At 41.8% G+C, this 25828-nt stretch overlaps 1 protein-coding gene across 1 annotated transcript in view; it reads left to right on the top strand.

Annotated features, from left to right (window-relative positions):
- Positions 1-15770, top strand: part of LOC145397171 (uncharacterized) — a 31456-nt gene extending 15686 nt beyond the window's left edge. The window contains exons 5-9 of the mRNA XM_080270368.1: positions 273-363; positions 8196-8496; positions 13155-13372; positions 13706-13807; positions 15678-15770. Of these exons, the coding sequence (XP_080126494.1) occupies positions 273-363; positions 8196-8496; positions 13155-13372; positions 13706-13807; positions 15678-15770 (805 nt within the window). The remainder of the gene's footprint in view (positions 1-272; positions 364-8195; positions 8497-13154; positions 13373-13705; positions 13808-15677) is intronic.
- Positions 15771-25828: the final 10058 nt, after the last annotated feature.

Below are 25828 nucleotides of genomic sequence, written 5' to 3'. Positions count from 1 at the left end.
TAAGATATGTGGATGTTGGTGGAAGACGTAAAGTGCATTTTGCTTTTACTTCAGAGGTCTTGACGTTGGTGGGTGATGTGTAGACTCATCACTCAGGTTCACTGTCACAAGTCACACAGGTGGTAACGTTTGTGCTGACTGTCCAGATGCAATTTTTAATCCTATAACACATTGCTGGCACCATACTAATGAAGCAGAATTACAGCCTTTCCATCGTGTGGATATCTTAACCACAATAGGTGTGCCAACTAAGATTTTTTTTCTTTTTTCAGCTACCAGTATACGACACCATATGATCTGGCAGCTGGCACCAGGCAGGCCAATGGCTCCTGGACAGGCATTATTGGCATGCTGCAGAAAGAGGCACGTCAGTCGCCATAATCATTTTACTCAAACTTGTCCTGTAATTACTCTCTCCGTTTTCGATGCTGACTTCTAAAAATATATTAACACTGTAAATGTGAAACTGGTTGTCAAGAAGTGCTATGTAAAGAACGTACAGCCATCGCATATCATTTTTCTCCACTGATCTACATGACATGAGCTACAAACAGACGAAAATCTGGGCCAAGTTAAAGTAAAATGGGTGTAGGACTAACACGTCTTCGACCACACCCTTCTTTTTGAGTCAAACCTCCACCCACCCATTTTTCCGCAGAGACCTGTTTCTGCTTTGGCAGTTTCTGCCATGGTCCTATTTTCCTCCTAGGGACTTATTTTTCCCCCATGGACCTCTTCCTCCTTGGACCTCTCTTCTCCCATGGAACTATCTTCCCCCATGAAAATATTTTCCCTCATGGACTTATATTACCCCTATCGACCTGCTATTTTCCTATGGATCCATTTTCCCTCATGGATCTATTTTCCCCTATAGATGTATGTGCCACATGGGTCATTTTCTGATAATATCAAGTCCCCGATAACATAGCAGTTATAATAAGCTGTTCGGGTTTGTTATAATCACTTAGTGTGTAAACATTACCAATTAATCATCTCAACACCAGACAAACTTCATTTAATAACTTAAAATGGTACTAATTCAATCAGTGTTAAGTGTTATCAATTACTGCAACACATGTTTTGCATAGTTTTCATGATGCCTTGAAAATGACATCAAATACTTGCAAAATCATCGCACAACGCAACCCAGAAAACAGCTAACTAAAAAAATTAACAAGAAGCCTCGGACAAGGACTGATCAAAAGATGACGACCAAGGACCGGACAATGGACATGGTAGGGAAAGCAACATAGAATGTAAGAGGTGGGAGTGATGAGGTGAAAGAGAGAGAGATTGTCCAGGTGCTTGAGGGTGTGAAAGTTGATGTATGTGGAGTAACTGAAACTAAATGGTAGGTGAGAGGGTGAGAGAATGGGAGTATGGATGGGGTATATGTGCAGGAGTAGGTGAGAATGAGAGGACAAAAGAAGGAGTGTGTATAGTTGTGAGTAAAAGATGGAAGAAGAACATAAGAGAGTATGGATCAGTTGGGTCAAGGATTGTGTGGGTAAGATTGAAAGTTGGAATACAAATGTGTGTGATTGTGTGCGTGTATGCGCCAACACAAGATCGTGCAAGCAGAGTGAGAGAAAAGTTCTGGACAGACCTGGAAGTGTGCATGGAAAAGTTTGGAAGGAATGAGAGAGTGTTTTTGATCGGTGATATGAATGATAACGTAGGGAATCTGAAGGTGGATGGAATAGTTGGTGAGTGGGGTGTGCCTCCTGAGACAGATGAGAATGGCAGTGCGTTAGTGGACACTTCTGCCGGGAGGGGGTTGGTGATAGCCAGTACCCACTTCAGGCACAAAATGATCCACAGGTATATATGGTGAGTGATGAGAAGAGTGGGTGGTGAACTGAATGAAAGGAAGGCAAAGATTGATTATGTGTGTGTGGATGAAAGATGCAAAGATGTGTAATGGATGCAAGAGCTTATATAGGTTGGTGGAATGGACTTTCTGACCACTACTTGGTGGTGACCAGTATCAAGATCCAAGCAAGATGGAGAAATAGAAGAAGGGAAGGACGGGAAGAAGGTGTAGTTGCAAGGAGAGTGGAAAGGTTACAAAAGGCTGAGAAAATGGCAGAATATAAGAGAAAAGTAGCAGAACGATTGGGTAAATATGAATTGGAGCTGATGGGGGACGTGGAAGGTGTGTGCAGGATATTCACAGAAGAAATAAATGCAGCATGTGATGTGGTGTGTGGGGTGAAGAGAAGACGAAGGGGGGTGCAAGGAACAACGTGGTGGAATGATGAGGTGAGACAGGCTGTGGCACAAAAAAAACATACAGTGAATGGATGAGAAATAGGGGCGTCGAAGAAGTTGAGAGGCGGAAGAGAGAGTTATATGTAGAAAGGAACAGAGAGGTGAAAAGATTAGTAAGAGAAAGTAAGAAGAGAGTGGATGAGGAATTTGGAAGGAATTTGAGTGTAAAGTGGAGGGACTGTAAGAAAATGTTCTGGAAAGAGGTGAAGAGAGTAAGACAGGGTGGCAGTGAAGTTAGCAGTGGAGTGAAAGATAAAAATGGTAGATTACTAGTGGAGAAGGGAGAAAAAGTGAGCAGATGGAGAGAACACTTTAAGGAATTGTTGAACATAGAGGATGGAAGGAATGCAAGTATAAGTGGCAGGGGAATGGGTGGGAGAAGGAGGGATGTGAGAAGACAGGAAGAAATAAGTAGGATGGAAGTTGAGGAAGCAATGAAGAAAGTTAAATTGAGGAAAGCCCCAGGAATTGATGAAGTGTGTGGTGAAATGCCGGAGCATGGGGGAGAGATAGTAGTAGAATGGATGTGGAAGATGTGCAGATTGGGCTGGGGGAAGGTAGAGTCCCGGAGGATTGGAAGTCAGGTATAATTATTCCCTTGTACAAAGGAAATGAGGAAAATGAAGTGTGTGGTAATCATAGGGGCATTTGTCTTCTTAGTGTAATAGGAAAAGTGTATGGTGGGATAATTATTAACAGAGTTTGGGAAAGAACAGAGGAATTAGTTGGAGAAGAACATGGAGGCCTTAGGAAGGGTTGAAGTTGTGTAGATCAGATATTCATTCTTAGATCTTTAGTGGAAAAGTTTCTAGAGAAGGGAAAGAAGTTGTATACGGCTTTCATGGATTTGGAGAAAGCATATGACAGGGTGGATAGACAAGAATTGTGGAAAGTGTTAAGAATATATGGAGTAGATGGGAAGTTGTTGAATGCTGTGAAGAGTATGAATGATGGTGTTAAGGCTGCAGTGCGTATGGATGGTGAACTGAATAAATTTTTCTCTTTGAAGCTTGGGTTGAAACAGTGATGTGTCATGTCTCCATGGTTGTTCAATCTGTACATAGATGGGGTAATAAAAGAAGTACAAGGTAGGGCAATGGATGTTGGAGTGGCCCTAGTGAGAGAGGGTAGTTTTTGGAAACTCCCTGTACCGTTGTTTGCAGATGATACTGTGTTGTTGAGTGAAGACGAAGGGGAGCTGCAAGGCTTGGTGGATGAGTTTGGGAGAGTGTGTAAAAAACGGAATTTAAAGGTGAATGCTGGGAAGAGTAAAGTGATGGTCTTTGAGAGAGGTGAAGTCAGTGAATGTACAGCGAGGTTGGATGGTGAGGAATTGGAAAATGTGAGTACGTTTAAGTACTTAGGTAGTGTGATGAGTAAAGATAGAAGTTTGGAGGGTGAAGTGCTTGAAAGAGTACAATAAGGAAGAAAGGTTGCTGGTTCCTTGAAAGCAGTGATAAGAAACAGGGAAGTGAGGATGAAAGTGAAAAATATACTACATGACAGAATTGTAATACCAGCTCTAACGTATGGAAGTGAAGCTTGGACGTTGTTGGAAGGACACAAGTCAAGAATGAAAGCAGTGGAAATGAGTTATTTAAGAGTAGCCTGTGGAGTCACATGGAGAGACAGGCTGACAAATGAGGATATAAAGGAGCATTGTGGTGTCGATGTGGTTGTGATAGGAAGCATTAGGAGAAACACACTGAGGTGGTTTGGCCATGTGGAGAGGATGGAGGGTGAGAGACTGATGAGAAGAGTGTGTGTGAGTGAGATGGAGGGGGGGAGAGGGAGGGGGAGGCCGAGGATGAGATGGAGGGATGGGGTGGAGAGGTATATGAGAGAGGGGGGTGTGAGTTGGGAGCAAGGCATGAAATGGCGGGGGACAGGGCGACGTGGAGGCGATATGTTTGTGACCACCCTGTACGGGATTGAGGCGTCTGGCAATAGATAGATAGGTAGACATTTCTCACATATCTCCCACTTCACTGTCACCAGATTTATCGATTATACAATATAGTTATCTATATCTACCATCTAGTCCTTTACCTGGGGCGAAGCTCCTCGAACTTGACATTTATGGTGATGATGACCATCTTCTCGGATCAAAATGATATTGTGCGAGTAAGAAATGTCAACCACCCCTTGAATACAAACCTTGACGGATACCAACTGCTTGGTGTGCTCTCCCAGTAGACCACCAAGCATCAATTGGTTATATGATTACCATAGGTTACTGGAAACCATCTAGATTGTAACTTAATGCTGAATCACTTGAAGGTAGCACTACATCTAGTGAGTAAACGATATGGCGATGTAACAGAAGTAACGATCATACATTACCTCATCCCTACCACAGCTCCAGGCTTGCTGACAGGTACTGGTGGCCAGAGTTGTCAACTCATGCAATTTAAAAGTCGCTAGATCGGTGGTCTCTAAAGCTGCTAAATTATTAAGTATAAAGTTAATATTGAAAACACTATAAGTGACCCACCTTGGCTGAATGCATAATTATGAGAATAACGAAATGAGGAAAATTCGGTGTAACGTAAATTGTACGAATAATATAGTTCAGTGAACATCAGCACTTAATTTGAAGGTGGTAAAAATAAATCAATCAAGTCCCAGCCTGGTTCATCTTCCTCGATGGCCAGGAGATAGGTTGAAGGAACTTGTGAGCTATTACCCGACTTTTTGTCGGAAGCCTCTACTGTAACTACTGTTAATGTTCTTAATGTCCTTCTCAGACAACTGGTAGTTATGGCAGCACTTGCCTTGCCGTCTGAGTCCATACTTTATGGCTGAGAGTGCTTTCATACACTTCATGCTCATTCTGTTCCTGAGTTTTGACATTACACTGTTCATTTTGCTAAATACACGCTCAGCTTCAGCATTAGCATGTGGAAATGAGAGTATCGATAGAGCTAGGTCAGACATATCACTATATGGATTTTTCCCAGTGACAGCTTTGTAATCTGCTATTTCTGCCCAATGCTGAATTGTGTCTGAAGCTTGTTTCCACACTGTGTAGTGTAATTTTCTCCACTAAAAGTCCATGCGAGTGAAAGTACTTTCGTCAATCAACAAACATCTTAGCCAAGTCCAGAATCCCTGGCTTTATTGTGCGGACGTTCACATGCACTTATCGATGACACTGACCTCAAGACATGAACGTTATCAGCAGAAATCGGATAAAAATTTTGTATTTAGGCCATTTTAGTTTGTGTGTGTGTGTGTGTGTGTGTGTGTGTGTGTGTGTGTGTGTGTGTGTGTGTGTGTGTGTGTGTGTGTGTGATGGAAAAGCTAGAATATGTGGTTTCAATCAGTGCTTTATTTCCGTGAAAAATTCAGAAAAACAAAATCAGAAATGATACACAACCAATCCTGCACCGAGGGGGGGACAGGGGTGGATTCCTCCTTAAATCTATTGACATGTCAAAACAATAATCTCATATAATACTGAATGATCAGTTGATCACTATCAGCAAGCCATAAACTGAAATTAAGTACATATACGTAAAAAAATGGAAAAAAATAGAAAGGAACATACCATTAACTTTTTTAATTAGCTAGCGATTCCCCCCGAAATGAAATTCTGGCTACAAACCTGTATACAAAACAGTACTATAAAATATACATAGTTCAGACTGCCGAACAATTATAAAAGCAATTTGTAACCATAATTTTGTTCAGATTTTCATCTGCAAGACGCTATCTTCTGTCGGTCAACACTGGAGATCGGATAAAAATGTTGTTACTTAGGCCATTTTAGGTACATCTTTAGCAGAAATCATAACTTAGTTTTTTTTTTTTTTTTTTTTCAGAAAACACTGCTTTGTGTGAAAAAAAAAAAAAATTATGTACATCACATATTTTCCCGATCTCTAGTTATCAAGCAAGCGATGACGCAGTTGCTTTACAAGTTCAGTAACAAACTGGATACACCTTTTTGGAGTATCTGCCTTATCAAGAAACTTGCAGCCCCTAATTTCTCTCTCAGACTTATAACCCAAATAAGGGTGTGGATCCAGGAGACTTTCTACCCAGACTTTTTTTTTTTTTTAATGGCCTGGGATGATGGTCTTAGAATAGCCTACATGAAGTAAATCGACTGAAGAAAATCGTTCAGCAATTTTGTTGAATCATTCACCCTTGAGTCAAGCATTATGTTGACACACTGATCTTCGCCATGAATGTACTTTAAAAACATTAAATGAGTAAACATAGACTGTTTCATATTACAAAGCATTGAATAAAAGAGTTCAGCAGTATAACAGCGCTCTTCTTCACGTGCTATTTCAAAATGAACTTTGGGCTCAATCCACTGGCTCAAAATTCTGACTATGGTAGCTTCAGTCACCAACCATCGTGTCTGAATTAACTGCACTAGTTTCAAAGGAGAGTGACCTTCATTAATGACACCATTAAGCTCCTTGAACTTTATGTGTCAGAGATAAGTGTGAGAATCAGATGAAAGTCTCTCTGATTAAAATCAAGGTGCTATGGAAAATGATCCCTTACAGCATAGGAGACTGCAAGTTGCAATAAGTGACACTCATCTTATCAGCAGCAGTCGTGGGACTTCCGCCATTAATTTCACATAAACACCATTATGAACACAGATCATCTCTGATGCACTGTCAGTCCCAGTTGCTAAAAGTTTCAGCAAATCTACTCCGTTATTTCTTAAATAGTTTTATGACATTATTTATTGCATCAGGATCGTATGCGCTGAGTTCAATCATATCCAAAACTGCCACTTCACATTACTTCCTTTAATCAGAATAATATCTAATAAATATACCTAATAACCTTGTAGCAGAAATGCCGTTACTTCCAGCATTCAGTAGGCTAAATTTCCTTTCACATGTATCAGCACTCAGTTCGTTAAGTGAAAGGTAATCAGACCACTGCACAACACTTAGATTTTTAATGTTTCAGATCTCATCCTTTGCTGCCACTGAAACACACTTTACACACCTCTGGCAAGTGGTCTGCTCCTTGTAATGCACAATGTTATGGTATGAATAGAGATACTCGGCCCTCCGATTTTCTGGGGTCATTACTTATTTTTTTTCAAATTTAATAAATCTTTGCCTCTCAGAACTAAATACTTCTTCTGCTTTCCAGTATTTGGTAGTGTTGTGGCACTTTTCAGATTCACATAGTTTTGCATGCAAGGGACACATGGAATGTTTGCAATAGCTCCAAGTGTCATCTCCTTCTAGTCTAGTAAGCCATGTATTATATCTAGTCATTGAGGCTCTCAGCTCGAGAACGCTGGTTGTGCTTGTTGCACATTGTTTCTTCATAGGACATATGAAGGGAACTCGATTGTCAGAATAACGTTCCTCATGATAAGCTAGCTGCAGTCTGTGAGTAAGCGTAGGACAAAGGGATGTAACTCAACTGAGTATTCTAAATGGAACAGGGCAGGGTGGTCACGGTGGGCGGTACAATGCGAGTACGTCCAGGACACTAACGATCGGTATGGATAACGTGTCTGCTTTGTTTATAATAACTTTTTCTTTAGCTGATATTTTGTAAATTATTGTTCTTATATTGGTTTGGGCAAAAAATCGCCAAAAATATCACCAAACAATAGACAAAGTAGCTAAAAGGTCGCCAAATCGCTAAACAGCAGCAAAAATAGCTGGGCGACTTTTTGCAGTCATCAACTCTAGCAGAAAAACACCAAAGTTGGCAACCCTATAGTGGTGCATCACAATATAAAATGGAGTGTCTGGCATTCTCTGAAAATCAAATTAGACTCAGATGGCTTTAAATTCATGCACGAAATCCTCATCAGCACGTGTATGAGACTCACAGCTTTGACCCACGGATCGTTACCTGTACACGTACAAGAGTCGGTGTGTTGGAGTTAAACATAAAGCTCTTTCTTTTACCATCACTGTATTTTTCAGGAAGCAGACTTTGGGCAGATACTGCTTCAGGTCACAGCCCCCCGCACAGAGGTGGTGGACTTTACTGCCCCAGTGACAATATGGTACACCCGCATCATCATCCGTATTGGATCATCCGAGGTGGATCCCTGGGGCTTCCTGCTGCCCTTCAGACCACTGGTGTGGGGTGGTATCTTGATGGGGCTGATCGAGGTGCTTGGGTCACTAGTGCTTATGACATCTCTTACTCTACGTGAAGGTGTGAAGCAATCCAGGTGGCTTACAAATGCATCCAGCTGTCTGCGTGTCCTGTTGCGTCAAGGTGAGAATTCATCATGTCGTTGTTTTAAATGATTAAGTGAGATTGCGTCAAAGCCCTCTGATGTGATATGATCTTGTTCAAAATAGTTCTCAGCAGCCCTGGAACCAGCTCAGGTTACACCATCCTCCATGTGTGTCATGGTATTAAATGTTTAAGTGAGATTGCTTTAAAGCCCCTGATGTGATATGATCTAGTTCAAAATAGTTGTCAGCAACCATGGAACATGCTCAGGAGACACCATACTCCATGTGAAGTATAATCGGGCAGATGTGATCCACATGCTCACAGTCAGCTGCAATGCTCATCATCCAACCCACGAGAAGGGTCTGCCACTACACACTTCCTTTAGGCCAGCCATACTGTATGCAAGCACACCAATGCAACCATTTATTGCACATGACCCACTCATGGACAGGTGTACCCAGTAACATGCGTGCATTCTGTGTGTTCATCACTAACCAGAACAAAGAAGCCAGCTACATTTAGCATACTCCTTGTACACTGGACTGACTATGAAACATCGGACACTGAGTATGGGTGTACTCTCCTTCCAGAAGGTGTAGCTGCCACTCATGTGGCTGCCACATGGCTATTTTGATGGTACCAAAGTAGGGGGAAAATTCGGCAACCTCACTGCTGGTAGTGCAGATTTCAGTTCCTCTGCGTCACATCTCATCTCCACCAGCCGACCTCATCCTCCTAGCCTTATCCTACCTTACTTGCTCCACGTTCACCTACCTGTCCACACCACTCACAATTACTCGAATTCATCCTTGGGCTGGGTGAGTCAAATAGAGACTTTATTTATCCTTTGCTATGAGGAGGTTCACAAAATATATATAAAATTGTTTGGTAACAACAAGAAATTGTAGTGATGGATACAGTAAAGTGTATGCAACTCACAATTACAGGCTATCTATTCCCATCCACCAGACACATAACTCGCCCCCTCCCAAGCTCGCCCGTGTCCAGTGGATATAGGTAACAGTGATGCAAAACACATGTCTGTACCACCCACCCTCTTCAAAATAATTGTATTGTACTGAATTGAGTAATGTGGATCATTTCAGTCAAATGAAACAGTTAGCTGGTTTTAGCCATAAAAAAATGTCACCATATAAACAGGACTACCTATCTATATACCTAGGTTGCTTCCCCCAAGGAAAGGGAGGTAGCCGAGACAGGAAGACACACTCCCAATTTACTCATCCACTCAAACACATTCATTCGCAACTTAGCCCCAAGGGGAGAAGGGACAGATCCTCACTGCACCACACCGCACGAGGGTCAACTGCACAGTTCAGTCAGTGACATCCGCAATAGGACCTGACAGCAGAGCTGGTTTACCCCTGCCACATCATAATGGACCTATCCCCTTACCAGCAGCTGACTGGATCAGCTGATCAGACCAATTTTAAGGAATCAAAGGCCAGAAGCCTGCAAACCGTTTCATCCAAGAAAAAAAATACCAAAGAGGGCCAAATTCAAGATCTGTTCATTTCGAGATGCCTGAACACACTGCGTTTGAAAGACTGGAGATCATAGGAAGTAGGAATACAGACAGAGGGAGACAGCCCCAGAGTCAACTGGGAGTAACGGTTTACCCTTGCATTAGAGAGTTGGACAGTAAAGGGGTGAGAGTTTGTTGCTAGACGAGTGCCACGAACCCGTCGTAGAGGTGGAGGGATGCAAGCAGACAGTTCAGAGGAGCATTGACCATGGAAGTAGCGATAGAAAAGCGATAAAGACGCAACAGTGCAGTGAAGAGACAGAAGTTGAAGGGAGCCAGTAAGAGGAGGCGAGTTGATGAGACGAAAAGCCTTAGACTCCACATTACTGAGAAGAGCTATATGTGGGGAGCCTCCCCACACATGAGAGTTGTACTATACACAGGGGCAAATAAAACCAGTGTATAAAGACAACAACTGTGCAGGAGTAAAGAAGATATGGAGTCGACTTAGCACACCTAATCTCTTGGAAGCAGATTTTACAAGAGATGTAATATGTTCTTTCCAAGATAAGTCCCGAGTGAATGAAACCCCAAGCTTGTTCAAGGATGAAGCAGGATTCAGCTGGATATTATTAAACATTAGTGGGTACTCCTGTGGAAGATTTTGACGGGTTAATAAGTGTAAAAACTAAGTCTTTGATGCATTAAAAACAACAAGATTATTTTTATCCCAGTCAAAGATACAAGCCAAGTCAGACATTAGGTGTGCCATAGCCTCATCCCTTGTTTGTTGAAGTAACTGCTGAGACGGACGTTGCGGGAAATGAATGGAAAGGTGAAGGGTGGAATCATCAGCGTACGAGTGGATGGGGTTAGATGTACAGCTTAGAAGGTCATTGATGAATAAAAGGAAGAGAGTTGGTGATAGGACAGAGCCCTGAGGAACACCACTTTTGATAGATCTAGAAGAACGATGGCCGTCTACAACAGCGGCTATAGAACGACCAGAAAGGAAGCTAGAGATGAAGGCACAGATAGAAAAATGGAAACTGTAAGAGGGCAGTTTGGAAATTAAAGATTTATGCCAGATTCGATCGAAAGCCTTTGAGATGTCAAGTGCAATGACAAAGCTTCATCAAAGTCCCGAAAGGAGGATAACAGGGAGTCTGAAAGGTAGGTGAGAAGATCGTCAGTGGAGCGTCCCTGACGGAACCCATACTGTGGATAAGAAGGAAGGTTGTCACAGGAAAGATGCTTTAAAATTTTTCTGTTAAGAATTGACTAGAAAATTTATGAGACACAGGATGTTAAAGCAATTGGACGATAGTTAGAGGGTTGGGAATGGTCCCTTCTATGGGACTGGCTGAATAAGAGCAAATTTCCAGCAAGAAGGAAAGATACAAGTTGACAGAAAAAAGTGAAAGAGTTTACCTAGGCAGGGTGTAAGCACAGAAGCACAATTCTTGAGGACAACAGGAGGGACTCCATCAGGATCATATGCCTTGTTAGTATTAAGGCTAGTGATGGCAGAAAATACATCAGCTGAAGAAATTTTAAAGTCAGTCATGAGGAAGTCAGAGGGGGGAAATGATGGAGGAACAGCACCGGAATCATCTAAGGTGGAATTGGAGGAGAAAATCTGAGCAAAGAGATCTGCTTTATCAGTAGATGAAATAGCTACAGAGCCATCAGAGTAGAAAAGTGGAAGGAAAGATGATGAAGTAAAGTTGTTTGAAAGGTTTTTGGCAAGGTGCCAGAAGGAGAGGGATGAATTCGAGTTGGAGAGTTGAAAGCATTTTGTACGGATGAAATTATATTTAGCAGAGCAATGAACAGACTTAGCACATAAACAATATGTGATTCAGGTGTGGGTTGGCTCTGGTACCTTGTATAAGCCCTCTCCTTGTTGCGGAGAGCATTAGAACAAGCATGAAAATACCAAGGCTTTCTTGCATTAGCCAAAGGATATGAGAAGGGAATGTATACATCCATGCCAGAGAGAATAACCTCCATAATGTGCAGTGTCACTCAGATGGCTCCCGGCCATGGAAACAATAATCATTCCAGGGAAAATCAAAGATGTACTGCCCGAGGGCCTCCCAATCCGCAGCTCCAAAGTGCTACAGATGACATTTCTTTGGTGGGACCACAGGCCGTACCAGAGTGATAGGACAGGTCAAAGTAATTAGGTTGTGACCGGAGGAGCCCAGCATAGAGGAAAGGGTAACAGTGTAAGCAGAAGGATTAGTAGTAAGGAAGAGGTCAAGTATGTTGGAGCTCTCTCCAAGGCAGTCAGGGATATGGGTAGGGTGCTGTACAAGCTGCTCTAGGTCATTAAGGATAGAAAAGATGTAGGCTTGTTCACCAGGTGGATCAGTGAAAGGAGAGGAGAGTCAAAGGAGGTGGTGGACATTAAAATCTCTTAGAATGGAGATTTCAGAGAATGGAGAAGTGGACAGAATGTGTTCCATCATAGAAGTAAGATAGGTGAAGAATTTTTCATAGTCAGTAGAATTAGGAGATAAGTAAACAGCGCAGATATATTTAGTCAGAGAATGACAAGATAGCCGAAGCCAGAGAGTAGAGAATTCATAAGAATCAAGTTCAGGAACATGAGAGCAAGATGCAGGAGAATATCCCCTTGGGGCTGAGTCGTCATTTATTTATTCACAGTTTCTCTCCAGTCATTTCTATTACGCACAGCCACTCTTCCTTGCTCAACAGACATCCCTCTCACATCTAACGCTCTCTTCAGACTGTCCATCCATCTTATTCGTGGTCTTCCTCTCGGCTTTACACCTTTCACATCTGATCTAGTAGCTCATTATCCATTCTCTCCATGTGCCCAAACCGTCGCAACACCCTCTGCTCAACTCAATCACCCATCTCCAGCACAACTCCATTTCTCCTTTGCACTTCATCATTTCTCACTCGATCCATACGTGTCACTCCACACATACTCCTTAGACATCTCATTTCCATTACATTCAAACAAGACTATAAAATGTACAATTTATTTTCAGATGTGATCTTTATTCGAAAGGCATGGTTTTGGGAACAAGAGGTGGTGATGGTACAGATGTTGGTCATATATGTATTGGTTAACTGAGCCTTAGCCAGATGTAACTGAGTCTGCAGGATGGTGGAGATGTGAGTGTTTAGTGCTGGTCATTTAGTGCTGATCCTAACCTAACCTTATTTAACCCAGATGTGGTCAAGTCTACGGATTGGTGGTGGTGGGAACGTGTGGTTTTGGGAGTGTGGATGCTGGCCATGTTGGTCTTGTTCCTAAGCTACGCCGGCAACCTTACGTCCCTCCTGGCAATCAGATACATCCCCATGTCCATACAGTCACTGGAAGATATTGTTGCCAGTCCTGTTACTGCACTCTTTCCAGCGGCCTCATCTGTCCTTGAAGCATTTGTTGTAAGTTATTTTATGTTACTGGACCATGTGCAATATATATATATATATATATATATATATATATATTATGTGTCCGACTCTGGGCATAGGCTTCGCAGCCGGCTCCCAAAAACAGTTTGATGACAGTTGTTACTTTCGTACTTGTGTCGTACTACTATGAGAATGGTGAGGGAATAAAAGCCTTGGTGATCTGACACAGCATTCCTTAACAATTTTGCGGTCTGGAACTTTTGTAGCCCGATGAAAATTGCCTGATGGCAGCAATAGTCAATAAATAAAAGGGATGTCATCGCAATTTACCTGTCATTCAAATCACCAAATATCCTCACCTAGACAGCAGAGAACGGACCAATGAGGGACGTGGGAAACTTGCAGCTCAAGGAACGCCTGAAGCTTGTCTTGCCCCGAGACTTTATGATGAAACTGGACTCCCACGTCAGACGAGGTGACCATGTCTTCTTCGCAAGCGGCTTGAGGTTACGCATGCTCATGGCTCAGGACTTTTCTCTCAAAGGTAGTTTACTCCATGTTCGTATGATTCATTTGATTAAAACTAACTGCTATTGAAAGGAATTAAACATAGACGTTCTCCTACTTTAGGGAGGGTTTAATGGCAGCGGGATTATGTTTGTCAGGCTCTTGTAATTCATTTTCAGGTGTATACAATAGTCTAGTGTCAGCTGCAGTGCATTGCAAAAAACTTTACCATGTAGAGGTTAATGATGTTTATATTACATCCTTTTGAGGGTAGTTAATGGTAGATTGTCTTTAACTTTTCCAAACACTCTTCACCCTCTGTTTAAATAGGAAAAATATTCTTGATGATGATGATGATTGATTGATTGAAGAGTGATTGGTGACTAATTGATTGATGATTGATTATTGCTTGATGATTGATTAATTGACTGATGAGTGACTGAGTGGTTGTTGATGATAATGGTGATGGAAAAAACATGCCAGTAATGGGTCATGACTTTTACATACTGCATATTTTTTGGTTGAAGGTGGTGGCAACTCACTTGATGTAGGAACGCCTACTTCACAGTTACCATTCTACCTTTCTGTCTACTCTCCTTTCTTCCTATATCTCCCTTTCCTTCCTGTCACTTTTTACAGTTCATTTAACTGCTACGTACCTGAATAAGTCTGCAATAGTTATCTCTTATCCAGTACCGCGTTTCTGTTTACTTTTTGATTACCTGTAGCTACCACATTCCTCTTTTTGATACATAATGTAGCCGCTTTTAACTCGCTTATGGTCGAAATACTGTAGCGATACTCTTCTTACTCTATCTTGGCCTAAAACTGTCGTCCCTCCATCTTTATTACAGATGTGTAACAATAGACAAACACTAGAATATGATGCAAGTCATGAAGAAGTGCTATAGAACGAATGTTAGAGATCCATATTGCCCCATTTTGCTAATAAGCTGTGTAAAATAAGCTGTAAAAGGAAAAAAATTTGTGTCAAGTTAAGGTAAAATGAGTACAGTCACTACTCGTTTTACGTTGATTCGGCTTACGATAATTTGCTACAACGATAACAGAAAAGTTCCATCCCAAAATCTGATTTCCAATGAATTTCCTGCTATGATGATACTGTCTTCAGAAAATTTTGTATGCAGCGCCAGGCACACACAAGGCGACAGTCACTTGTCTCAGGCAAGATGGCGGCCCCCGCATGCAGAGCATTGTTTTGGTTCAGTTGCAGTCCCGCCATCCCTTCAAAGCCCTGTTTTTTCCACTCGTTCACATGTGCCTCCCCCCTGCTATCATCACCTCTCAGCCAAGCATCATACTACAGTAGGCCTATACATTGTGTAGCACCAGGCCAACATTACGCAAGTGTCATTGTTGTGTTGTTGCAATGATTGACTGTAAGTCAGTAATGCCGCCTGTATTGGCGTGATAGTGTTCGTTTTGGTTTTAGAGACGACTTGGACTGACACAGGAAGTGATTAAGGTGGGTTGTCATTTTTATTTCAGTCTTGGGTAGGTGACTGGGAAGCTGAGTTGACATAACCCCCCCTTTTGTAATGTGTTTCAATCTCCCAATTTACGATAAAATCGGAATACAATTAGGTATGACCTGACATAACCCCATCGTAAAATGAATAGTGACTGTATAATAATTCATTCCAGATAACTGTGAACGATTTCATCCAGTGAGGCATAGGAGCCTGGGTTGTGATACTGGAGGCATTTAAGATCAATTCTCTGTCTTAACATTAATTTCTTTTCCTGCAGAAACAATCACAACCCATGGCATTTTTTCCTATCATAAATAAAATATGCTCTTTTGTAGGATAAGTTTGAGACTTGGGTTCATATTCTCATCGGTAAGGAAGCTGCCATAGACCTCTTCCTTAACAATTCATTTTTGGATATGACCAGCTAATATCCAGTTATACGTTATTTCCGCAGAGTATGGCGATACTGGAAGGATTTATGTAACACAGAATTGGAAATGAGGTGTAATAGCAAAAGAAATTGTTTAGGAAAATGTGTTAGGGAACTTCCTTAACCCGCCCTGTACTGACAACGTACGATGCATGTCACAACTTTTTTTCACACTCAGTCCCCACAACGTATATATACGTTTTGCAATTGCAAGATCCGTCATTTGCACATTTTTCATATTTCGAGCGTGATCTTTGGGTGCGTAAATGCATGACACCTTCCTCTACCCGCTGCCAGGTGGGGACACTCCTTGACCCTGTATGACCCATGCTCACTTTTGACTCGGCCATTTGCTTGTTAGCAGTGATCCAGGACAGACATGGCGCACCGAGGTCTCTCTGGCGAGGAAATACAAGCCATCATGGAGGCATACCCAGCCAAGGACTTCACTGGCAACAGTGATTCGCCAGTCAATGACGATGCCCTCGACAAAGACTACATGCTACTTGACAAGGAGATGAGCAGTAGTGATAAGGAGATACCGTCACCAAGGATGCGGTGGTATGTAACATATCGTCAGGCAGGGGAAGGCCATGCTAGACCACGAGCATGTGCATGCATCTCTCTCCATCCTGTGCATGCAGGGACAGACGAGGATCAGGATGGAGCAGGTGGACATGGTGTTCCCACATTGTCGGGGTCGGAACGGATCTCTCCGTGTGGAACAGAAGGGGCAAGGAGGCGTGTAAGGTATGGACTTGTTGTTTTGTCTGGGGAAGGAGGAAGTGTAGGGGATGGGAGTGAGTGGTGTGGAAAGTGAAAGTGGTGGTGTCAGGCAGGGAGCTTCCGCGCTCCCACGTGGTGCACCGGGGCAGCGGGCAGGTGAGGTAGAGCTGTTTCCAAGCACCTCTTTTGCCCCATAGTATTCCCATCCTCCCTCCCCACAGCCCCGTGATGTGGGGAAAGGGACGAAAGGGAAGGGGTAGGGGAAAGAAACAGGGAAAGGAAAAAGGAGCACGAGTGGGGAAGGGCACCACTCTCCACCTCCCCCACCACCCTGTTGTCCACACCCTGATGAAGGCGACAATGGAGACGAGGCTGGAGATGGTGATGTGTCGTGGTTCTGGAGGGACAGAAGTGATTTTGAACCAATTCACCCCTTCACAGAGGAGTGGCAGTCTGGCTGCACTCCACACATCCATGAAGGCTCCCACAGGGTGGATTTCTTCCACCTTTACGTCTCTGAGCAATTTGTAGTGCGTATATTGGAGCAGACAAACACCTTCGCCAGGGGGATGCGCCGTGAAAGCGAGCATGAGGGGACCATGAGCAGGCACTCACGGCTCTATGATTACCCAGTAACAGTAGGTGAGATGTTCCTTTTTTTGGCCTTGGTTCTGTTGATGGATATTGTACGGAAAGGACAAATTCCGGCTTACTGGTCTAGTGACCTGATTACTTACACACCCTTCTTTGGAAAAGTTATGACTCAGAATAGGCTTCAATACATTGTGAGCCACATCCACTTTTATGATGTAGACAACCCTGCTATTGCAAATAACACAGATGAAATGAAGAGACGGGTCTTGTGTTGTGAAGAGGCAATATTTCCTTTCGCCAGTATATACCCAGCAAGAGACACCGTTCTGGGTTCAAGATCTTTGTTATGTGTGACTGTAAAACTGGCATGTGCAAGACATAGTTTTATACACTGATGCACAGACAGACATAACAGAAGATCGAAGCATTGGACTCTCTGGGGCCATGGTGAAGACAATGATAGCGGAGTACCTTCGTTGTGGTCACATCTTGTACCTGGATGACTGGTACACTACCCCTCTTCTCGTCCGGTACCTCCCCCTTCATGACACCGGAGTCTGTGGCACAGTCAAGAGAAACCGCTGTCATATGTTGAAACATGGGAGGAAACTGAACAGGAATAAGGTGGTTTTCTTCAAGGCAAACAACATCTCTGTGGAACCACAAGAGAGAAGTTTCCCTTCTGTCGACAGTACACAGCCCCCTGATGCACCGCATAGACTCCATTGAGTACACCGGCAAGAGGAGGACCCACATCTGGACACCGGAGTCAATAGTGGAGTACATGAGGCAGGTAGGCCAGTTCGACTCCATGATTTCCAGTGTGGAATGTGACAGGACAACGATGATGTGGTACAAGAAACTCCTCTTCCACCTGCTCGATATCACGGTCCTCAACTGCCATTACCTCCATGCCTTGACTAAAAGAACCCCCAAGACCTTCGAGGAGTTTGTGAGGGAGCTGTCCCGAGAGATATGCAAAGGAAAGGCCCCACCCCTGCACCCGCACTGCCACTGTCAGCCAGACGCCCCTACGCCTCACAGGACACCACTTCCTCACCACCATCCCCTCTCAACCAAACTGCCCCAGACCACAATGCTGCTGTCATGTATGCAGCAATCTGAAGTAAGAGCGAGCACTGGCAGACGAGACACAAGATACGAGTATGTGAATTGTAGTGTTGGCTTGTGCCTTGAGCCCTGTTTCAAGGAATATCACACCCTACTACATTATATACTGATAATGTGTGTATGTACGCACACTCTAGTAAGGCCAGTCAATATGTGATACCATGTGCTGGCAAGAATATGCTCACTATAATACTAAGTCATGTATATATGTGATCACAGTTATAGATGGTTGAATAATTATAATAATCTTTGTGGAAAAGTATAATAGAAGTTGAAGAATAGAATGTAATACTGTGTGCTTGCGAGAATATCACGCTTGGCATGTAAATATACGATAACATTATGCTCACTATAATAGTAAGGCCTGTCGGTATGTGATAACAGTTATAGAGGTTGAAAATTGGTATAATCTTTGTGGAGAACTATAATCGAAGTTGAAAATATTAATGTAATACTGTTTGCTTGCAAGAATATCACACTCACCATAACTGTAAGGCAAGTCAATATGTGATATTATTATGCTCACTATAATAGTAAGGCCTGTCAATATGTGATAACGGTTAGAAAGTTGAAAATGGTATAATGATTGCAGAAAAGCATAATGTAAGTTGAGAAATAGAATGTAAGTTGAAACAACAGTCTCAGTGAGTCAATTGTGCAAGAAATCGGCGACTTTCAGGTGTTTCGATAATGAACCTATGCTTATATCGCCTTTTTTTTTTTTTTTTTTTGAAAACCAATATATTCTTGTACTACATGTAAATTTTTACCAAATAAATGTATATTTATGTATTCTGGGTGTTTCGAATAGTTACCCCTACCATAGAAAACCTGGCACCTGCAATGCGCCTCAACAGAGTACGAGACCAGGTGCGCGGAGGCTCACCTGTCCTGACCACTTATAAGCTGAGGTGAGCCCTTTCTTGGTGATTTTCCATTGTTTCTCACCAAAAGCGGATGTTTCAGCCCCCCTGAAAAAAGTAAAAAAAAAATCAGGTTTTGGGGGTAGGTTTGGTAATACATTGGTCGGTACATGGTGGGTTAACAGAAGAGAATACGGGTCTTGGGAACATTCTGCACACTTCCTTCCTTGCCCTTCATGGGAAAACAAATCTAAATTACGATAGGGAGGTGATAATTGGGACAAGTCTAGTAATTCAGTCATTCCAGATGCCTTCCCCCCCCCCCATAAAGTGAGTTATAGGAGCCTGTGAGGGTTATGGCGTATCCACACGTATGCTCGAACAAGTGCTGGCAACATGCAAGCAGCATGGTAATGAACACGCTGCAAACATTTTGGGAACAGCAGCATCCAGATCATGTTGGCAACATCAAGATGAAGTCTCCGCTGCCTGGTATGGATACACTCATCCCATCGCCTCTGCTGCCAGTGTTCGAAACTGCATTGAAACAAGTTTGCATAAATCTGTCCAAACACTGCTGCAAACATGTTCCTGAACATGTTGCCTGCCGTGTTGCCAACACATTCTCGAGAGCAAGTGTGGATGCGCCCTTAGGCAATCACTGATAGTCAGTCTGTGACAATGGTATATGAAGAATGTTGCCTACCCAAGACAAAAATCTTAGTGTCAGAATAAAACTCTCTAGCCACAAGTAGATCCACGAACAAATTTATTGCAGTAATAATTACTATTTTTCTTAGACTAGAAGTTAATGAATCTCTCAACACACAAGGCAAGTGCTACTTCTACTTGGCCAGAGAAGAGTTCCTGCCTTTGATGATAGCCATAACAGGACCCAAAGGCAGTCCTTTGATCCCATCCCTCAGTCGCAGGTGAGAATTGTGTTTCCATGAAAACAAACGTAATTAGACTATGTCATGCTGATGATTGTTTCTATATTACTTTGTCTTCATTCATAAAGCTGTTAAACCAGGGTTATTATTAGAGTATAATAATTCAGAAAAAAATACCATAAAAGCCAGCTACTGTGGAATGTTGTCTTCAAAATTAGTAAAGATGTTTCATAAATATGGATCATACTGTTGTACCGTAGGTTTCACCCGTTTATGGATACAGGTTATTTACTAATATATATCACTATGGTGTTTGCTATACTTGCTCATCTTATAATATTGGCTCCTTAATCCCACTTGACCTTAACATATATATTTGAAAAAGCAATATGGCGAGTACTGATTAACCAAATTTATGTCTCAGCCACTAGGGAATGGATACGGAAGAACGGAAATTTACATCTCGACCAGCGCTGAGTTTACATTACTTTGAGTTTGTTATTCAGGCTCAGGTTAAATTCAGGCAAATTATCAACTTGTGCCTTGATATCTATGAACATTATTTTATAAATGGAAAACTGCCAGTCATCTCATGACGATCAAACTCACGATCGTGGTTAGTCCTTCCGAAAGTGGCTAAAGAATCAGAGAGTTACCAGACTACCAGGCAGCCTGATTATTGCTGTAGCCATAGGATCATATAGACATGAACCCAGTGGACTGCAGGATGAAGATGCCCTTTCCTACAGCACACCATACTTATTTTGAGAGGGCTAGGGAGTGAGCTTAGGGATGATTGTTGGTGCCATCACGCGAATGCATCCTCCTCCAGCACTAGACACACGTGTAAAGAATATTAAATGTGAAAGGTGAAAGTCGAGCTCTAGTCCTTCCTTCATTCTTTGCCTCACTAGCTACATCCCTTGACTACGATGGTGTCTTTGTTCTTGTTTCCTACCGAACACCAGACAATTGTCTTCATTTTGGGAGGGACTTTAATTTAGAGGATGTGGTACAATCTTCATTAATACTTTCACAGCTAGGTTTCCCCACAGTTGGATAAAATGGCCTTGAGGGGGCAAGAATTATTCATGTATAACCAGACCGTCAAGTAAAAGTCTAAAAGAAACTGAACTTGTACCATTAAATGTTTTTCAGGATCATGCGAATTGTTGAAGCGGGCCTTTTTGATTACTGGACTAAGCTGCTCACACCAAACTTCACGTCCTGTCTCAACCCACCCACCAAAGTTGCAGTTAGGTCTTCAATTGGCATCATCAACATATGGGTAAATACTTAGATCAAGCGTCATCTGTGACAGTCGTGGAGTGCAGAGTAGGAATCCACATCTATACAATGTTTGCCATAAAGGCTGACTCAGGATTAACACTTAAGGAAACATGTATGCTAGAACAATGAACATAGCTGAGTTCCTAATCTGTGGCTGGTTTTCCTCAGACATTCGTATGTAGGTAATATGTAAATGCATGCTCCTTGATAATTCATGCATCATTAGACAATAGCTACATGAATATAAGTGTGCATATTATTATTATTGTTATTATTATTATTGTTGTCGTTATTATTATTATTATTATTATTATTTTTTTTTTTTCAGAACTCCACATTCTGTCGAGTTCTTATTGATATTATAGATATTTCTTCCTTTTTTAGGGGGGGGGGGATCTAGAACGCTAGCATTCCAAAACCGTTCGAGATAGATACTTAAAAATTTTAAGAGTGATGGATCTTGGTGGGAGGCTTCTTTTGATACAGTTTTTTCCCCTAGCACTTATGCCCTCTGTTGTTATTATTATTATTTTTTTTTTCAATTTTTGTTCTCCTATGCAGAAAGAAACTGCTGAGTCGACTGCTTGACAACTGTTCTAGTATGTAGTCGTCAATATACAGTATAGCCTACTAGTACACCTAGGTATCAAATAATGAGATCCAACAAATACTTCCTGAATCACTGAGGAAAATCAAAATGGTCACTACATGTCTGAAAGTCCTAAATCGGAAAGTATTTGGCCGACTTTGACTAAACTCGGTGGAAATGTAGAGGGTCATAAGTGCACCTGATCTGCATAGTATGAATGACCTTGACCTTGATCCCAAGGTCATAGGTAAAAATTCGTAAAGAATTTCGAGTCATACCAGACGTCCCTGAATATAAGGTCTACACTCTACAGTAATAACAAAATTATATTCATCTGGAATGTAGAGATCTTTGAATATTGCTTCAGCAGTTTAAGAATTCTAACCATTACGATTATTATTATTATTATTATTATTATTTAAATTTTCTACTTTTTCTGTTCTTGCGCCTGTGTCTCCATCCGCGTCTTTGACTTCGGCTTCGACTTCTCATTATTGAGGAAATGACTTGGCTGATATCTAACTATAATCTTACCCAATTTTACTCTCGTTGGCTCTCAAAGTGCAGACGGTCATACTACATCTGTTTCTTTTCGAAACCAGCCAGACTAACACTCAGACTGAAAACCATGGCACTTGCAAGAGTATGGAACTGTCATCAAAGGGGGAGAGTTGACCTTGTTTTGGAGGAGGCAAGAATATTGCAGCTGAGAGACAAAAATTTAAGTCCAAGGCGCAGTGATGCAGTTAAGGTTCAGCAGTTTGGTGAGAAGATGAGAAAGGGAAATGTGTCCCTGTGTACCAGGTCATTTTCAATCAAGATGCCAAATGAAATACCCCACCTGAATGACGAAACACTGCAAAACTAAAGGAGGTAGAAATGACTATACCAACAAGGAGGAACTGCACATTCAGGCTTCAGTGCAAAAGGGTGGAGAGTCAGAATCAACAGCAACTACACTGAGGATTTTGCACAGTATATTTGCAACGCCATAGCTGAGTTTGCAAGGTATTCTGCAACATCAGCTTGTGACAACAATGATGCACTCACAGCTTCCAGACTAATTCCCTTCAACAAAAATACTAGAATGATATCATTTGAGACTGGCAGAGTACTCAGAAGAATTACTGGAGAATCCATTATTGCCATTACTCTATGAGCTGGTGCTGATAAAAAAGCAGATGGGGATACAACATTTCACGCAGTAAGCAAAATTTTCGAAAGGGAAGAAGACTGTGAAGCTACGCTTATTGTAGATGTCTCTAATGACTTCAACTCCATCAGTAGAGGCGATGCTTCTCAACATCAAGGGTAAATGCTCGTCTTTTGTCCAGTGACTGGAGGAAACATACAATCAGCCATCATACCTGTATATAAACTGTTATGGTGCTGAGGAAGGAGAGTTATTCATTCTATGGGAGAACAGCTCAAGGCAATCCAGTTGCAATGGCTATAGATGCTCTGAACATATCAGTACTAAGCAAGAAGGTCAGATATGAGGACACAAAAATGGAACGGGAAACATACAGGGATTGCCTCATCAGGGCTGGAAAGTTCGAAGATATCATGAACTTGTCGAGAAGAATAACAACACAAGGTCCAAGAAGAGGTTACCGCCCAAATGCAAAACTACCCACCCTATCAGAAATGGAGAATTAAAGGTAATTTTAACAAGGAAAACAAACTCACTGCCCATGTAAAAATCGAGCCCAACTCTGCCAGCACCCATATATGGTGTTGAATATATGTGGGTATGCTTGCTGAGAACCGTGTTCGATATGAGTTCTCTGCTCCAGGCCCTAAAAGATGCCATTAAAGATACATTAATACTGTCCTCAACAAACAGTCATAATGGCACACCTCAAGGGAAGGATGTTACGGCCCTGCCCAAGTTCTGCTCGGTTCAAATATTTCAATCTGCAGTTTTTCTGCACATGCCCTTTTAGAACCGCACTTGGTGCTGGACACTGCAACACCGTTTGCATGCGCAAAGTTCTGGCTACTACCACAACAAGTAGGACTGGGTATCATCAACTTAGTAAAACCTGCATATTACAAACACTAATAAACATATCAAGAACGCAAATACAACCAACCTTACCGAGTCCTGGTAGATAAAAATTGTAGCCAGGCCAAAATGAGGACAATAAATGAACAACAGCTGTGTAACATCACTCAAGGCTCAGCAGGAGGAATTGGGTGGTGTTGCAGCAATTGGCAGTAGAACAATATAAAAGAGTGGAGGCTGGAAAAGAGATGGGACTCAAAGTTGGCTGACTTCTCTATACTCAACACAAAGTATTTCAGTTCAGACGGTAAGAAATTACAAATGATACATGCTTGAGATATGGATAGTCACTAAAGGCTGTACTGGGCAAGTGCATTTACTGAGCACATTTCAAAATGACCATATTTAGAACTGCAAAAACGAACGGCTTCTTGTTTACTAGGCCTTAAAGGAAAATTTTTTTCCCGAGTCGTACCACGATGCCACAGCTGAATCATTTTTCATTCCAGTGAATGAGAAGAAAAGTTAACCAGTACTCAAGGCCAGTAAAATCCAGTGACTCATGAGCTGACATCAGTATCTGTAGCTATTGACCTTGGGGTAAAACAGTTTTCGTTGATGCCAGGATAATAGTGATCTGGTGGCAGTTTGTCAAAATCTGCGTGTACTTGAAGGAAAAAAAAAATGGAAGAGCCAGTTTATCAATAGGAAATACAGCAGGTGCAGCTTACTGCCTTAGCCACCAATTAGTTAAGAGAAAAATAAATATGCTTTCCAATTCATTTACACCGTAATGCTTAGCTGTGGAGAGTTACATTTAGCAGAGTAATTGTATGTATAGTTACTCCAAGAATTAGGACTTATTCATTATTTACTGGTTTCCTCTGCCCAGCGCAAGGTGCTTTTTATTCATTTCAGGACAGACTCTTCAGGTGAAGAATCTATTCTTAGATGGCTGGTATCTACTTGAATATTATATTTTGGCGTCCTGTACCTCAAACGGAATATAAAGTGTGTGTGTGTGTGTGTGTGTGTGTGTGTGTGTGTGTGTGTGTGTGTGTGTGTGTGTGTGTGTGTGTGTGTGTTTAATCTGTAAATATTTATATATTTATATTATTTCCCAGGGTACTCTGGTGATGCTGGCAGGAGGTAGTGTTATTAGTCTTCTAGTATTCTGCCTGGAACTTCACTCACGTCTACTTCAGTGATGCACCACCATTCCATTGGATACATGTATAATATATGAGTTGCCAATAAAATAGGAAAAGTATGAATTAAACCTTATATATTTAATGGCTCCTAAGGTTCGATGCTGTTCCACTCAAGTTGTGATTTTAATTTTAAGTAAATCTTTGTTACATGAATTTTGCCTTTCATATTCCGTACTGAATATTACACCCCCTCCCCCCAACACACACACAAATATAAACATTTTTAATACTGTATACTGTACTCGGACTACCAGAGAGGATATTATGCCGTGGTCTTAAAGCTACGGAACACAAATATCATGGCAAACGGTCTTAGCAAGATGGCTTCATCAAACAGAAACACTGACTTTAAATATGGCAATTTCCAGTTAAAATCGGAGAAAAAATGACGCATAAATAAAGATTTTATCCCACGTTTATATATATATATATATTTTTTTTTTTGGGGGGGAGAGGGATCAGGGACTTTTAGAAAAGTTAAAAAATATCATAGCTTGTAGCACCACCTGGTGGGCTGATATTTTATTTTTGACACTTCCCCTTAAGTGCCAGGTTCAGAGGAATCTCCAGGTAAAATCCAAGCAAAATTGACACATAAAGTAGAGTTTTATCCCACTTTATCTTGTTCTTACTGTAATGAATTTTTACAGACTCATATAGCAAGATGGATTAGTACTTGATCATGTAGTACCGGTACTAGATATGACTGAACCAATGAACCAATAAAATGGATTATTTTTTTTTTATTAGA

This window comes from Coenobita brevimanus, chromosome 40 (genome assembly GCF_032717465.1).
Source record: "Coenobita brevimanus isolate Jiangsu-jjx chromosome 40, ASM3271746v2, whole genome shotgun sequence".
Taxonomy (NCBI): Eukaryota; Metazoa; Arthropoda; class Malacostraca; order Decapoda; family Coenobitidae; genus Coenobita; species Coenobita brevimanus.
Note: the sequence above shows the minus strand (reverse complement) of the source record. Positions and strands in the feature narration are given on the sequence as shown.